At 64.5% G+C, this 14,064-nt stretch overlaps 1 protein-coding gene across 1 annotated transcript in view; it reads right to left on the bottom strand.

The window, feature by feature from the left end:
* Positions 1-1,875: 1,875 nt before the first annotated feature.
* Positions 1,876-14,064, bottom strand: part of RHBDF2 (rhomboid 5 homolog 2) — a 28,196-nt gene continuing 16,007 nt past the window's right edge. The window contains exons 2-18 of the mRNA XM_058284782.1: positions 11,013-11,177; positions 10,295-10,422; positions 9,289-9,484; positions 9,009-9,206; positions 8,134-8,262; positions 7,686-7,804; positions 7,346-7,540; positions 6,436-6,547; positions 6,171-6,245; positions 5,916-6,077; positions 5,533-5,642; positions 5,335-5,398; positions 5,139-5,233; positions 4,853-4,928; positions 4,573-4,673; positions 4,294-4,447; positions 1,876-3,200 (exon numbers count right to left, since the gene is read on the bottom strand). Coding sequence (XP_058140765.1) covers positions 2,781-3,200; positions 4,294-4,447; positions 4,573-4,673; positions 4,853-4,928; positions 5,139-5,233; positions 5,335-5,398; positions 5,533-5,642; positions 5,916-6,077; positions 6,171-6,245; positions 6,436-6,547; positions 7,346-7,540; positions 7,686-7,804; positions 8,134-8,262; positions 9,009-9,206; positions 9,289-9,484; positions 10,295-10,422; positions 11,013-11,156 — 2,478 coding nt within the window. The 5' untranslated portion in view covers positions 11,157-11,177 and the 3' untranslated portion in view covers positions 1,876-2,780. The remainder of the gene's footprint in view (positions 3,201-4,293; positions 4,448-4,572; positions 4,674-4,852; positions 4,929-5,138; positions 5,234-5,334; positions 5,399-5,532; positions 5,643-5,915; positions 6,078-6,170; positions 6,246-6,435; positions 6,548-7,345; positions 7,541-7,685; positions 7,805-8,133; positions 8,263-9,008; positions 9,207-9,288; positions 9,485-10,294; positions 10,423-11,012; positions 11,178-14,064) is intronic.

The following is a 14,064-nucleotide window of genomic DNA, read 5'->3' on the forward strand; positions in this document are numbered from 1 at the left end:
CCCTGGGGCTGGCACCTGGGGAGTCTGCCCCTCCCACTTGGGGCACTTGCCCCACCCCAGCTCAGCTACAAAAGGGGCAAGAGGCTTCCACCCTGGCTGCCGCCTCAGAGATGAGGACTGGTCCCTGTCCCCGCTCCTCTCTGACAGGTGCCCCGGGGGCCCTCTTTGGCCTCGCAGGCCACTTCTGAGGCTGGGGTGTCCAGGGAGGCGCTCGCGGCCAGGATGTCCCGGCAGAGCAGCCCCCTCAAAGCCTGCCACCCTGCGCCTGCCATCTGGGGCCCCAGGCTGTCCAAATCGCCAGTGCGCCACCGCTCCCCGCCAGCAGGTTCCGCAGCCCGCGCGTCTGGAATCAGGTGGGAGGTGTGTGCCTGTTCCGGACCCAAGCCGGAAGTGGGGAAAACAGCAGCCCTGAAGCCTTCCTCGGCTTTCCTGTCGGGGTGGGCTGGGTGGGAGACCCGAGGCACCAGCCGCTCCCTGGCACCCGAGCTCTGAGGCGCTCCGCCTCACCTCCTGCGCAGCCTTCATCTCCAACAGGGGCATCTGCCCCTGCACCTGGGGGAGAGCCGGCACTTCCCGACCCTGTTCCAGGAGGGCTGCCCTGGGGCCTCACTCTGGGCTCGCTTTGGGACCAGCAGACTCACTCAAGTGAGGGTTGCGCTGGGTGTGATGTCCCTTCCCGGCTCCTCCTGTGCCCTCAAAGACCCCTCCTCGCTTGAGGGCCTCACTGGGTGGGGAGGGGGCCTTACTGGAGGCACTGGGGGCCGCCTGCCCATGGCCCGGGTGGGAGAGTGTGGCAAGTGATGGCAGAGGTGGCCAGGATTCACGGCCCCCAGCTGCTCACCCCCAGGAGTGGCTGATGGGACACAGGCCCGAGGGCCGCCCAGTCGCCTGCACGCAGGGCCCCAGCTCGGGCCTGCCATGGTGCTATCTGGGCCACCTGAGCTGCCAGCCTGCTGTGCTGGGCTGTGCTCACGTGCAAGGAGGCGCCGGGGCCCTTCTCTGGCTTCCATGTCGCAGGCCTGTGCGTGCCTTGGTGGCTCCCTCACCTTCCCGGAGCTCTAGCACTGCCCGCAGGCCCACGCCTTCCTGCGCAGGAGCAGCGGCTGCTGAGCTGGCCGCCCCAGCACGCCTCTGGGTGCCCACGGGCCAGGTGCTGCGGGGTGGGGAGGTGGGCTACAGGGCTCATACCAAACCCCATCGCCCCCCACTCTGCCCTGGCCTCCCCGAGTCAGCCTCTCTGCACGCAGGCTGGCCCCAGCAGGATGGAGTGCCCTCCAGCCTGTTTTCCAAACCCAAGTTGGGCTGGGCTTGCTAAATGGGGCTGGCGGGGGCGTCCTGGAGTCTAGGCCCCGGTGCCCCCCAATCCTTGGAACCTGGCCACCCCTCGGGGTTCAGCAGCAGGACCTGGTCCTCACGGAGGGCCCTCGTGCTCAGGGGAGCCCTGGAAGGGGTGGGGGCGGAACAGGGGAGTGGTGCCCAGGAGCCCCGCCAGCCCTGGCACTGCCCCTCGCCTTCCTGGTGGCTGTCGAGAAGGGCTGTGGAAGGTGGACCCCCGGCTTCCGTGGCTGCTGTGAGAAGTGGTGCCACCTGGCCACGCAGCTGCCCTCTGGCTCAGCCAGGGCCCTCGCTGCTGTGGGTGGGGGACCCCAGGGGTCTCAGGACTCATTGCAGCTGAATCAAGGTTCCCAAGCCTCTGTATGCCGTTTGTCCCCAGTCCCCCGCAAGCCCCCCAAGTTCCCATGGTCCCTCTGGGTCAGGCCGCACCCCAAGCTCGTGGCTGACTCCACCCCAGCTCCCGTTCCACGGCGGCCTTGGGGTCCAAGCACGGTGCTCTGCCCTTTCCGCCAAGCGTTTAATACACTGCAGACAGTGCCGTGAACTTGGCATCACTTTTAAAAATCACGACTGTAACATAAACTGGTAAAATACAAAACAAGATGATACACCGGGCCCGACCGAGCCTCGAGCACCCCTGGGAGCAGGTCCGGGGTGGTGCAGCCTCCTCCCCGACGTGGGTGGCGAGTGAGGTAGAGGGTGCTGGGGCCAGCCCTGAGGGAGCCGGGGAGGGGGAGGCAGAAGTCCCTTCTCTCCCCTCCCTTCAGGAGGGTGTAGCCCGTTTGCTAAAAACTGGCAAAGGCTCCTGGTGCCCAGCCTGGCCATGCCCTGCGCTGGCTCCCTGCTGCCAGGCCACGGCCAAGGCCGCTCCCGCGTTGTCCGGCACGGCAGCCTCAGGGCCCAAGGCCACGGTGGACACAGGGCCTGGGCGCACAGGGGCAACGGGGAGGGGCCCATGGTGAGGCCGTGGCGGGGGGCACGTGGGTCCCCAGACTGCTGCCCACCCCGAGGCGGCCCTGGACAGGTGGTACATTCACAGTGACGGCGGGAGAGAAGGCACCGTGGGAGGGCAGCAGCAGCCCTGGGGAGAAGATCGCCGCTCCCGGAGGTGGTCCCGAAAGCAGGGGCTCGGGGAGAGGAGCGGCCTGTGACTAGAGCTGCTGAGAACCAGGGGTTCTGGGGGTCCCCCAGCCCTGGCCAGGCTGGAGGCAGGGGGGGCTCTGCTCCCCAATAAACCGGCCCTATGGAGCGTCTCACATGGAGTCAGCCTCGTCTGCAGGGGCTTTGGGTGAGGGGGCCCGGCAGGGAGTCCCATCGTCCCTGGGGGCTCGGCAGGCAGGCACAGTCCCATCGTCCCAGGGGCTAGGGGCCCGGCAGGGAGTCCCATCGTCCCTGGGGGCGGGGTATCGGCAGGCACAGTCCCGTCGCCCCCGCTCCGGGCACGGTCAGTGCAGCACCTGGTCCAGCTCGTACTTCTCGCAGAAGCGGCTGGTGAAGGGCAGGCAGGTGAGGTACTCGACCCAGGGCCAGTGGATGGGGCAGACGTAGAGCCAGACGACTAGGGAGGCGAAGAGGCCCGCGAAGACCAGCAGCGAGACCAGGATGAGCGCGCGCTTGCGGCAAGCGTCGCTGGTGCCAAAGGTGATGTAGGGCAGGAAGGCGAAGGCCAGCAGCAGGCCGCTGAGGAAGCCGAAGATGTGGGCGATGTTGTCGATCCAGGGCAGCAGGCCGCACACGAACAGGAAGAGCACGATGGCCGAGAGGTTGAGGAAGGCCTTCCAGGGCCGCTCCAGCAGCTGCCAGCTCTGGAAGAGCTCGACGAAGAGGCAGGCCAGGAGGCCGAACTGCGACCCGGCCGGGCCCACCTGCGGGGGGACGCGGCACCTGAGGGCCCGGGGGGGAGGCCCGGAGCCCCGGGACCCGGCACCCTGCCTGTGAGCCCCTCTCAGGGCCGTGGGCCCCAAAGCTGAGAGGATGGGCGTCGGTGGAGCCATCAGACTGAAGCCGGGCCTGCTCCGCCCATTGGTTCAGCAAACGTGGAGCGCCTACTGCATACCCACTGAGGGTATAAGCGCAGTAAACAAGAGCGACAAGTCTGTCCCCCATGGCTTATGATGTGCAGGGGGATAGACACTGAACAAGCAGACAAAAAACAGGGCTGGGCCGATCTGAAAGCTGCAGCTTTTGTAAGTCAAGGACAGCTGAAGAGCGGCAAGTTTGCACGGCTCGCCTTACAGGTAGGTAACTTAGCGACTGCACTGCATCCCCCAAAACCTACTCTCTGGTTCTAATTGCCGGTCCTACAAATGCGACCCTGCTTGGAAATAGGACCCCAGAAGATGTGGCGGTGCAAGGTGAAGTCAACTGGACTTAGTGTGGGCCCTGATCCCAAGACTGGTGACCCTGTGGGAGGAAAGTGGGACACAGGTGGCCAGAGAGGGAAGACGGCGGGAGAGAGAGGCAGAGACTAAGTGATGCCACAAGCCAAAGACGGCCCCGACGGCTGGCACGCAGGCTCCAGGGGCTCGCTGGCACCGTGCTGTGGGACTTGCGGCCTCCAGAACTGAGAGGGACTAAGTGTCTGTTTGTGTCCAGCCCCTTGATCGTGGTGCTTTGTTGGAGCTGAGACAGGGCTGTACCGTCAGGTGGTGGTTTAAAGAGGTGAAGCCCAGGAAGGGACAGAGGCTCAGGACGGCGGTCAGGGGCGTGGTCAGGGGGGTGGTCAGGACGGTGGTCAGGGGGGTGGTCTAGGGGGTGGCGTCTGAGCAGAGAGGGGGTCAGGGTCTGGTGATTCAGGGGCATGGGCTGCTCCCTCTTCCCTGGGGACTAAGGGACTGGCCAATAAGCTCCCAGCTTAGCCATCCATGGGGGCGGGGGTCCCTTGGGCAGGCGGACAGGGCTGGGAGCAGAAGAGGCCCCAAAGCTTCCCACCCTCTGCCCCATCCCCCACGCCCCTACCTCGGCCCGGTACGGGAGGAAGATGGCGCTGGCGAGATTGCCCGTGATGCCGCTGAGGATGAAGATGATGGCGATGCGGTGCCAGCCGGCCAGCTTCTCCAGGTCCCGCAGGATGGTCATTTGGAAGACCACGGACACGAGGCAGTGCACCACGCTGGGGGACACACACGGGGCACAGGCCTTCCCGCGGCTGCCAGCTGGACCCTTCCAGAGGAGGGGGCAGGGCAGCTCGTGTGCTGAGCCCAGGCTGGGGGTCCCAGGCCACGAGGGGCCTCTTACCCAGCATGGAGGAACAGGGACAGCCAGAGCCTGTAGAACTGATCGGGGACCTCAGGGTTGAGGAACGGCAGCAGCCCACACACCTTGTCCAGGCAGTGCACCTGGGGAGGGCGCAGGCCGGTCAGCGCCCTGCCAACCCGGGCCCAGCGGCGCCGCCCACCGAGTCTGCGGCCCTGGCGTGCAGGCCGGGGCCCGAGGAGCCGCTGGGCTGGCGCGGGTACCCACGGAGGGTGTGACGGCGGGCGCCCTGACTCAGGCAGGCTGCAGGGCCCCAGCTCACCTGGGAGCAGAGCGTGGCGTCTTCATGGAAATAGCCTTGCATGAACTCGCAGTATTCCCGAGTGGTGATCTCACAGCTGGGGGGTGTGGAGGCAAGTTGGCACCAGGCCCCAAGGAGGCCCTGCCTCTGCCCACCATTCCCAGAGCCCAGGGCTCTGCAGGATGGGGATGCCCTGCAAAGAGCCTGGCACCGGAGTCAGCATGCACCAAGGGTGCCCCGGGGCTGGGGAACCCACATGGAGGACGCTGGGCCAGGTGGGGTGGCGGTGGCCCGTGGAGGCGCCTACCTGCCCTTGGTGCCGATGCAGCAGGGGCGGCCCTTGATCTTGCAGTCGATGTGCAGGAAGCCCGTGTAGTTGCTCCTGGCCTGCTCCGTGCAGATCTGCGGGGAAGGGGAGGGGTTGTGCCGAAAGGAGAGTGGCCTGGGCGGTGGGTGGCACCCCACCCGGGCCCTGCCCAGACCCTCACCACCAGGGCGCTTACCGGCCACCTGGTGATGTCATCGGGCCAGATGTGGGCTCCGCTGGAGGCCGGCTCCTCGCAGGTTCTGGAGAGCAAGGTCAGAGGGGGAAGAGTGAGGGGCAGCGGCAGACCCAGGCCGCCGCCCCCCTGCTGACGTCCTGGCGGGTGCATGGACGGTGTGCCATCCCCTCCACAGCGGGCAGCAGGCCCGGGCTGTACCTGGGGTCCTGGTGGCACACGGCCCCTGAGGTCCGCTTCTGGCCCACGTCAGCCTTGTCCAGGGGGGGCCCAGTGTCATTCTGCCACTTGACGAAGGTGGCCAATGTCTCCTGGAGGATGGGAGCTGTCATGCCAGGGCAAGCCTACTCCCCTTGGAGAGGGCAGGGGTCTCTCTCTCTAGGTTGGGGGGTGCTTCACGCTCCCCGGGGCTCAGGCCCACCCTGGTCCTTGCCCTCGCTTCTCTAGGGCTGGGAGAGGCCGGCCCCATCCTGGGCATGTGGGTTCGGAAAGGGCAGAGGAGGAAGGGGGAACGTGGCCAGGGAGTGGGGTGGGTGGGTGCTGGGGCCCAGGGTGGGGGGTGGCCTGGCAGCCCCGGCCCCCACCGAGCAGTCCTTCCGCTGCGTCTGGATGCAGCCGGAGCGGTCGTTCTGCACGCAGCAGCCTGAGTCCCGCTCCAAGTGTTGCTCATGCAGCACCAGCTGCTGGATCTGCTTGTCCTTCCGGATGCAGGGGGAGAACTTGGCCCCCAGGTGGATCAGGTCGATCTGGGGGAGGCAGGGGGGTGAGCAAGGACCCAGGCCTGGGAGTCTCCCCCGAGGGTGCCCCACTTAGCTGCCGTCCCCGGCCGGGCCCCTTACTGAGCTGGGGCCGATCCAGAAGTTCTCCTGCTGGATGTACTTCACGCTCTCGTACACGCCTTTGTTCCTCAGCACCTGCCGTGCAGGGGGGAGGAGGGGGCGTGAGAACGGGGGTACCAAAGGCCAGGGAAGCCCCCCTCCGGCGTGCAGCCTCCCAGCAAGGCGCTCCTGCCTGGGGCGGGGGGGGGGGCCGGGTTAGGGCTCTCCTTTCCTGGGACACGGCCGAGTGAGGCCAGGTGGTGCCCCCTCCCGGGGCCCGGCTCACCAGCTGGGTGGTGACGTGCTGGGCGAAGCCCACGGGCGCGATGCCATACGTGCAGATCACCAGCAGCGTGACAATGATGTGGACCGACGTCAACCAGTAGGTAAAGTAGGGCCTGCAGGCAGAGCGGAGCTCGGCGCCCGCCCCTCCGCTCTCCCCGGGGCTCCCTGCTCGCCCTGTTCCTCACGCTCATCCTTCCCCAGAGGCCAGAACCCCCCTTTACCAGGCACCCCCAAGCCCTCTCTCCCTGGCTTAAACCCAGGGATGGCTTCCCGCCTCCACCCGGCCCTCCGGCTTCTTTCCACCCTTTCTCAGTGCCTGGAACACACCACGCTCCCTCCAACCCCAGGGCCTTGGCACAATGCTGTTTCTGGGGCCTGGGAGACCCTTCCCTGTCCCCTTCACCCAGCTACCACTTGCTCGCCCTGACTGCACTCCCATTGGCCGTGTACCCCCACTCTGTCCCCGCTCCTCACTCACCACACCTGTCCTTACTCAGCTGCTTGTCATTTGGGTCCACTGTCCTGGGCTGCTGCAAACCCAGTGGGGAGTGACCCGCCCCACCTGCTCTGTCCCCTAGCGTCCCCCAGAGCTCCCTTCGCTCACAGCCATGGCTTCTAACTGTCCCTTGGACCCACCCTGCCCGCCCCATTGGGGCTCTGACGGGTGCTGCCTGGGGTGGCTGGGAAAGCTGGAGAAGCGGCGGCGAGCCCCCAGACCCCTCCCGGGTTCCACGAGGGCTCCCTGCGGACAGGGCGCCCGTCAGGCTGGTCTCCCCGCTCCCGGCTACAGGCTCACTGAGCGAATGAGGCGGGTGCCGCGGGGAGAGGGCCCAAGAGAACGCGGAGGCTTCCAGGCCCTCCCGGGTGGCCCTCCAGCCCCCTGCCCACCGCCCGCAGTCCGCCCGCCTCACCGGTGGCTGTCGAAGGCCTCGAGCTGCCGCTGCACGGTGCTGCTGATGCTGCGCCGGTAGCTCCGGTTCAGCCAGTTGCCCACCACGCCCAGGCCGTAGTGCCGCCTCTTCCGGTCGAAGGCGAAGTGCTTCACCTTGGAGGCGATGCGCTTGCCGCGCTTGGCCGCGGGGACGGGGGCTCGGCCGTGCTCCTTCCTGGTGGGGGCGGCAGTGCCAGTCATGGACCCACTGGGGGGCTCGGGGCTGGGGGAGCCCCCAGGCCGGGCCTGGCTGGGACCCGAGTGGGGCGGGCGCTGGGAGCCCCGAGCCCGCCGGGCTGCCTCCCCCGACCTGCACTCACAGCGGGATCTGCACCCCATCGAGGGACACCGGGGAGGCCAAGTGTGGGATCCCCCGGAAGTAGCTGGCGGAGAGCGGGGGAGACTCAAACACATCGTCGGGCATGGAGCTCATTTCCTCCTGGGGTCGGGGCACAAGAGGACACGGTGTGAGGGGTTGCCAGCCCCAGCCTCGCCCAATGCCCCAGTCGAGGACAGAACTTGGCTGGACCCAGGACCGAGCTGGATGGCAGGCTCTTCAGGAGGCAGCGGGGAGCCACGGGCCTCTTGGACCCGCTGGGGACCCCCACAGCTGGCCCCGCTCCTCACTTCCAGATCCTCGCTCTGCCCGGGACAGAAAATGGGGCTCAGGAGCTCCAGACACACCCTCCTCCTTCTGGAGGCCCCCTGGAGTTCAGGGGCTCCCCTCCCGGCTCCCCAGCCCCGTGGGGGCCCCCACCCCATGCTTGCCTTACTAAAAAACGAGGAGTCAAACGTGTCTGCCCCGTCAACTGCATCCTCTTCCAGGAAGCTGGGGTAGGCAAAGCTGCGTTTGACCAACCAGCGCCGCTGGCCGGTGGCTTCCAGCACCGAGCGCCCCTGGAGGGGCAGAGACCCAGGTGTCAGGACCCTGGCCCTGCCAGACCTGCCCCAGCAACCCAGGGTCCCGGGCCCCCACGCCGGAGGCCGTCAAGTCTCATCCTCCTGGGGGCAGCGTCCTGGGAAGGGGGGCTCTGCCCGAAGCCAGAATGTCCGGGAATTGGCGCCGGGGAGAGGGGCTCCCGAGAGCGGAAGCCCAGGCAGCGGACGGGCACCGGCTCCTCTGCTGGCCCCGAACTTGTCACTTGACATCCGGGCACGGTCCAGCAGGCCCCTGCCCTGCGCCCTCCCCTGTAACTGCCTCTCACGAAAACCTCAGCAAATCACAAGCTGCTTGCCCAAAGCACCGCGTGCCCGGAACTCCAGGTCTTGCCATGTGCTGTACCCTGGGCTTAAAATGCAGCTCCTTGCCTTGCTTACTTTTTGCAGTTAAGCTCCAGTGTCCCCATCTCCGTGAAGCCTTCCCTGATACCAGCCCCTCTCCTGGGCAGTCCCATGCTGCGTGGTGACCCTCAGTTCTGCGCCCCCGTGCCCAGCACATGGGTGAATGGGGTGAGCCCACGTCTCACCTACTTCCCCGGTTTATGGGCTGGTGCAGAGACCAGCTCCTGCAACGAGGGGCGGCAGGGGGTCCGTGGGACCTGGCTGCTGTCCAAGGACCCCCGCACACCCACCGCCCTTGGCCCAGGAGCAGAGCCCGGGGGAGCCGGGCAGAGGCGTGGCCTGCAAGTGGCAGGGCCCCTCACCTTGAGGAGGGCGGCGGCCGCCTGGAAGCTCATGTGGGCCACGGACATCCGCTTGCGGCGGGGCAGGTGGCCGGAGCGGACGCTGGTGAAGGAGGTGAGCGACAGGACCCCGGGGGTCAGCGGGGGGTGTGGGGCGTGCGGCCGGTCCACCTCGTCGGGGTGGCGGAAGGCCCGGCCCCGGGCCAGCGGGTCCACGATCTGGAAGGGACGGAGGCGGTGAGAGGCGTGGATCTGACGCTGCTGTGCTGGCCGCTGCTCCCTGACACCGGACGGAGCGCACCTTGGGCAGCTTGCAGGGTTTGGGGGACTCGGTTCCCTGGAAGGACGGCACCTCCTGGCTGGGCAGCTCCAGGTCCCGCTGGCACGAGGCCTTGAGCTTGCCGTAGCGCACGCTGCAGTGGTGCAGGCTCTTGCGTTGCCAGTTCTGACGCCTCCCTTCCCAGTCGCCGCTGACCCCAAACCACTGGGCCGTGCCCCTGCAGGAGCAGATGCAGTGTGGGTGCGCTTGTGCGCCCGAATGTGGGCCTGTGCCTGAGTACGTGGGGAAGCATGGTGAGAGGGTGATGGCACGGATACACCCGTGTACAAGCAAGGAAGTGAGGCCAGAGCGTTTTGATGCACATCTACACGCGCGTGCACGTGGGGAGGTGAGAGGGTGACGACACGTATACACACTGCACAAGGGAGGTGAGAGCGTGTCGCCACGGGCAGCACGTGGGGTAGTGAGGTGACAAGGTGTCAATGCACGCAGACAGGCTGTGCACACGGGGAAGTGTGATGAGGACGGCAAAACGTACACACATGTACGGGGGGGTGAGAGCGTGTCAGTGCAGGTAGGCACGCGTGTGCACATGGAGCAGGGAGGTGAGAGGCTGTCAAGCCAGCAGGCACGCGTGTGCACGTGGGGCAGGGAGGCTAGCACACGATGGTGCGGGTGGGAAGTGCGGGGGGACCCGGCCTCCCCTTGAGCTCTCTGCTTCCAAGCCCCCGTGGCCAGATGTGCAGGGGTGGGGAACGCCTGCAGCGTGGGGGCTGGGCAGGCCCTGGAGCGCTCTGCAGGCCAGTGGCCCACCCCCACCCCGTGACCCTGACCCCTTGGCCTCCGCCGTGTGCCTTTCCCTACCTGTAAATGGTTTTAGGGTTTCATGCTCTCAACACCGGCTCCTTCCAGAAAGAAAGGTGGGCAGGGCAGGTGGGGGCACACGGGGACGCTCTAGGTCAGGGCGGCGGGGCGGGCAGTGGGGCAGGTGCGGATGCCTTGGGACGGGGGCGGGCGGGACACTCACTTGCGGATGCTCTGGGACAGGGAGGCCTGGCGGCGGAAGCTGGGGTGCCTCTCTGAGCCGTTCTCCTGCCATCGTCCCCGCGGCTCCTGGAGGCTGACGCTCTTCAGGTAGGCTGGGTTCTTAGGCCTCTGCAGGGGTGGGGCGGGAGGACAGAGCCCGGGCGCCTGCAGAGCTGCCACCCTGCCCAGCCCAGGCCAGGCGCCGGGCTCCCCATGACCTCCCAGTGTGACGAATCTCCAGCCCTGGAGCTGCTCCCATTTCGAATTATTTTTTTTTTTATTTTTTTCTCTATTTTAAAAAAATGTTACATTCAAAATATATGAGGTCCCCATATACCTCCCATCCCCCTCCCATTTCGAATTTAAAATCCCCGTGTCCTGTTTTCAGTGAGCCTGAGTGCATTTCCCTCCCTCGTACCCAGTGCACTTTCCTTCCACCACGGCCCTCCTGTCAGGTCTTCAGCGTCCTAAAAAGCTCTCTGGGGGCAGCAGCAGCACCCACGCAGCTCCCCTCTATGGCCCAGGCTGCCCACACTGTCCAGAGCCTGTTTGCAAGCCCGGCCCAGGCTGAGCCCGCCAGCCCTTGCAGGAGGCCACCCTGAGCCTCAGCTCTTCCTCCCTGCAGCAGTTCGGACCCAGGCAGGCCGGACACCAAGGCCCGCATGCAGCTGTGGCCCAGGAAGACGGGCGGGTGCCGCTGTCGCTGGGGGCCCCCTTACCTGGGGCAGCATGCTATCCTGCTCGCCGGGGGCCTGGGTCTCGGGTGGAGGGATGGAGATGGACAGGTTGGGTGGCTTCCGGCTCTGCAGGCGGCTGCCGGACGCCGAGGAGACGCTCCCGCCATTCCTGTCGTCCGAGGCCATGGTGGGCACGGAGGCAGGGGGCTGGACGGAGACAGGGGGTGGGCGAGCTGTGAGGCGGTGCCCAGGCCGAGAACCTACCTGCCCAGAGGCCCCCCGAGCTTAGCTGCAGGGGTGAAGCCTGCGGCAGAGCACGTCTGGCACGGGTGTAGCACCGCGATGAAGTCTATTTCTGTTCTCCTTCATTTGCATTTCAGACCAGAAGGCCGAGGGGATGGGGGCCCCCACTTCTGGTCTCTTTGTGAAGGCCCCAAGAAGGGCCAGGGACAGATAGGGAACCAGCAGCCGGTCAGGGCTAGCCGGGAACCGCGGGGCAGCCCCCTGGGGACCCAGAGCGGCCTTTGCCTTTGTCCAGCAGCGCTGGGAGGACTGGAAGGCTCAGGCCGGCTGGTGCACCCAGCCTCAGCAGGGGGCTCCTGAAGGAGGGTCCCCGGGCCGTGGGGGATTCCCAGGCCCGTGGCACATGCAGGGTGCTGGTGTCCCCCGGGCTGCCCAGTTTCTTTTTTCAAAGGTGAATGGAACTGACATCTGCCTGGTAATTTTTTTTCCCCGTGGAAAGTTGTTACGACGAAAGCGGTGAAATACACTCATTGTAAAAAACAAACTCGGAAGAACAGAAAGCAGAGTGAGAGCATGGGCCCGCCTGTAACCCCTCTCCTCCAGGAAAGGGGCCAGCGTGCCCCTCCCCGCACCTGGAACCGCACTTATGAAACCTTCAGCTTTTCACACCCACACTCAGCTGTACTTTTAAATCCTATGTTGTGGGCATCTTGCCTGTCAACACAGCCTTACTGCGGCGGACTTTGGCCCAGTGGTTAGGGCATCCGTCTACCACATGGGAGGTCCGCGGTTCAAACCCCAGGCCTCCTTGACCCGTGTGGAGCTGGCCCATGCACGGTGCTGATGCGCGCAAGGAGTGCCGTGCCACACAGGGGTGTCCCCCGTGTAGGGGAGCCCCATGCACAAGGAGTGCGCCCCGTAAGGAGAGCCGCCCAGGGCCAAAGAAAGTGCAGCCTGCCCAGGAATGGCGCCGCACACACGGAGAGCTGACACAGCAAGAGCACGCAGCAAAAAGAAACACAGATTCCCGTGCCGCTGACAACAGAAGTGGACGAAGATGCAGCAAATAGACACAGAGAACAGACAACCGGGGTGGGGGGCAGAGGGGAGAGAAATAAATAAATCTTTAAAAACAAAAAAAACAAAAAAAACCCACATAGCCTCATGTTTTTTGAGGACTGTAAAGAGTCCCTGGAGTGAGATGTACTGCAATTTACTTCGCTCCCCATGGATGCTTCTATTTTTCTCCCCCCTTATTTCTCACCCCCTCCCCCCATTGTCTGCTCTCTGTGTCCATTCACTGTGCATTCTTCTGTGTCTGTTGTATTCTCATCAGGCAGCTCTAGGAACCCATCCTGGGACCTTCCAGAGTGGGAGAGAGGTGATCATTCTCTTGCTCCACCCCAGCTCCCTAGCTCTCTGCGTCTTGTATTCTCTTCTCTGTGTCTCTTCTTTTTGTTGTGTCATCCCGCTGCATCAGCTGTCTGTGTGGGTGGCTCCACTCCTGGGTGGTCTGTCTTCCTGCGTTGGGCTGCACTCCTCCGGCAGGGGCCACTCCTTGTGCAGGGGCCACCCCTGTGTGGGGCTATACTCCTTATGCATGGCAGCACTCCACATGGGCCAGCTTGCCACACGGGCCAGGAGGCCCTGGTATCGAACCCTGGACCTCCTATATGGTAGGTGGAAGCTCTATCCATTGAGCCATATCTGCTTCCCCCTGTGGGTGGTTCTTTAAGAGGTCCCCAGGGTTAGATTCCTGCCCAGTGTTACTGCAATGAGCCCCCCTGCCTAGACTGCATGCTTGGTCCATCATCATCCTAAGACTAAGTTCTAGAAGTGCAATTGCTGGGCTGAAGGGTAAGTGCATCTTGAATTTCAATGGCTCTTGCCAAATGTCCCTGCAAAGAGGGGGCAACCTGCCATGTTGGGGCTTTTTCCACACTGGATCCCCTTTGATACAGCCAGAATGAACAGGCTCTGCCTCTTTTCATTCTTTTCATCTTCTCTTGCTCCAGGTCCTCTCTCTTGCTATAATCCTCAGCTATTTCCTTTCCCTTTTCCCAAGGCTCCTGGGGGCAGGGCTGGGTTTGTTTTTGCCTTTCCTCTTACCAGGCCAGAGACTCCACACCCATCTCAGGTGTGGGTGCCAAACCTGGGTGTGTAGTCTGGGGAAGGGTGATGAGGGAGGCCCCAGCCCAGGTCAGATGGGGCCTCGTAGGGGCCGGCTGGACAAAGGAGCCGCTGCATTTACTTCCAGACTTCCTCTCCCTCCACCTCTGACCTGTCCCTACCAATACCACCATTTTCTCTCACCTGGTGAATCTCAAGCTCCACCCCTTCCTAGCTCCTCACCTGCTGCCCCTTGAGCCCCCTCTAGTGACCATTCTGCATACAGCAGTGGGGGTGGGTGATTTCAGCTTTTCAAAGCCAGAATCACATCCTGTCACTCCCTCCCTCGCTCAAGGACGTCCCAGGACTTCCTGTTCACACTTCAAATAAAATCCAAACTTCTCCCTGGGGCTCTCAGGCCCTGTGTGGCTTCCTCTCCTCCCACTTCTCCTTGTCTCCATGACCTGGATGTACAAAGGGACAGTGGAGTGGAGGGACTGGAAGCCCAGATGGCTGGCAATCCCACACCTAGGGATATCCCCAAAGCAGCTGAAAGCAGGAGACTCACAGATACCCGTACCCCAATGTTTACAATGGCCGGAGAGTGGAGACAACCCAAAGAGAAACCACCGGGCACCTCAAAATCTTGAAGATGTGTCCCTACACTTTTTTTCTGGTAGTTTTATGGTCCTGGCTTTTAAATTTTGGACTTTGATCCATTTTGAGTTGATTCTTATATATG

The sequence above is a fragment of the Dasypus novemcinctus genome, chromosome 21 (assembly GCF_030445035.2).
Source record: "Dasypus novemcinctus isolate mDasNov1 chromosome 21, mDasNov1.1.hap2, whole genome shotgun sequence".
Classification (NCBI taxonomy): Eukaryota; Metazoa; Chordata; class Mammalia; order Cingulata; family Dasypodidae; genus Dasypus; species Dasypus novemcinctus.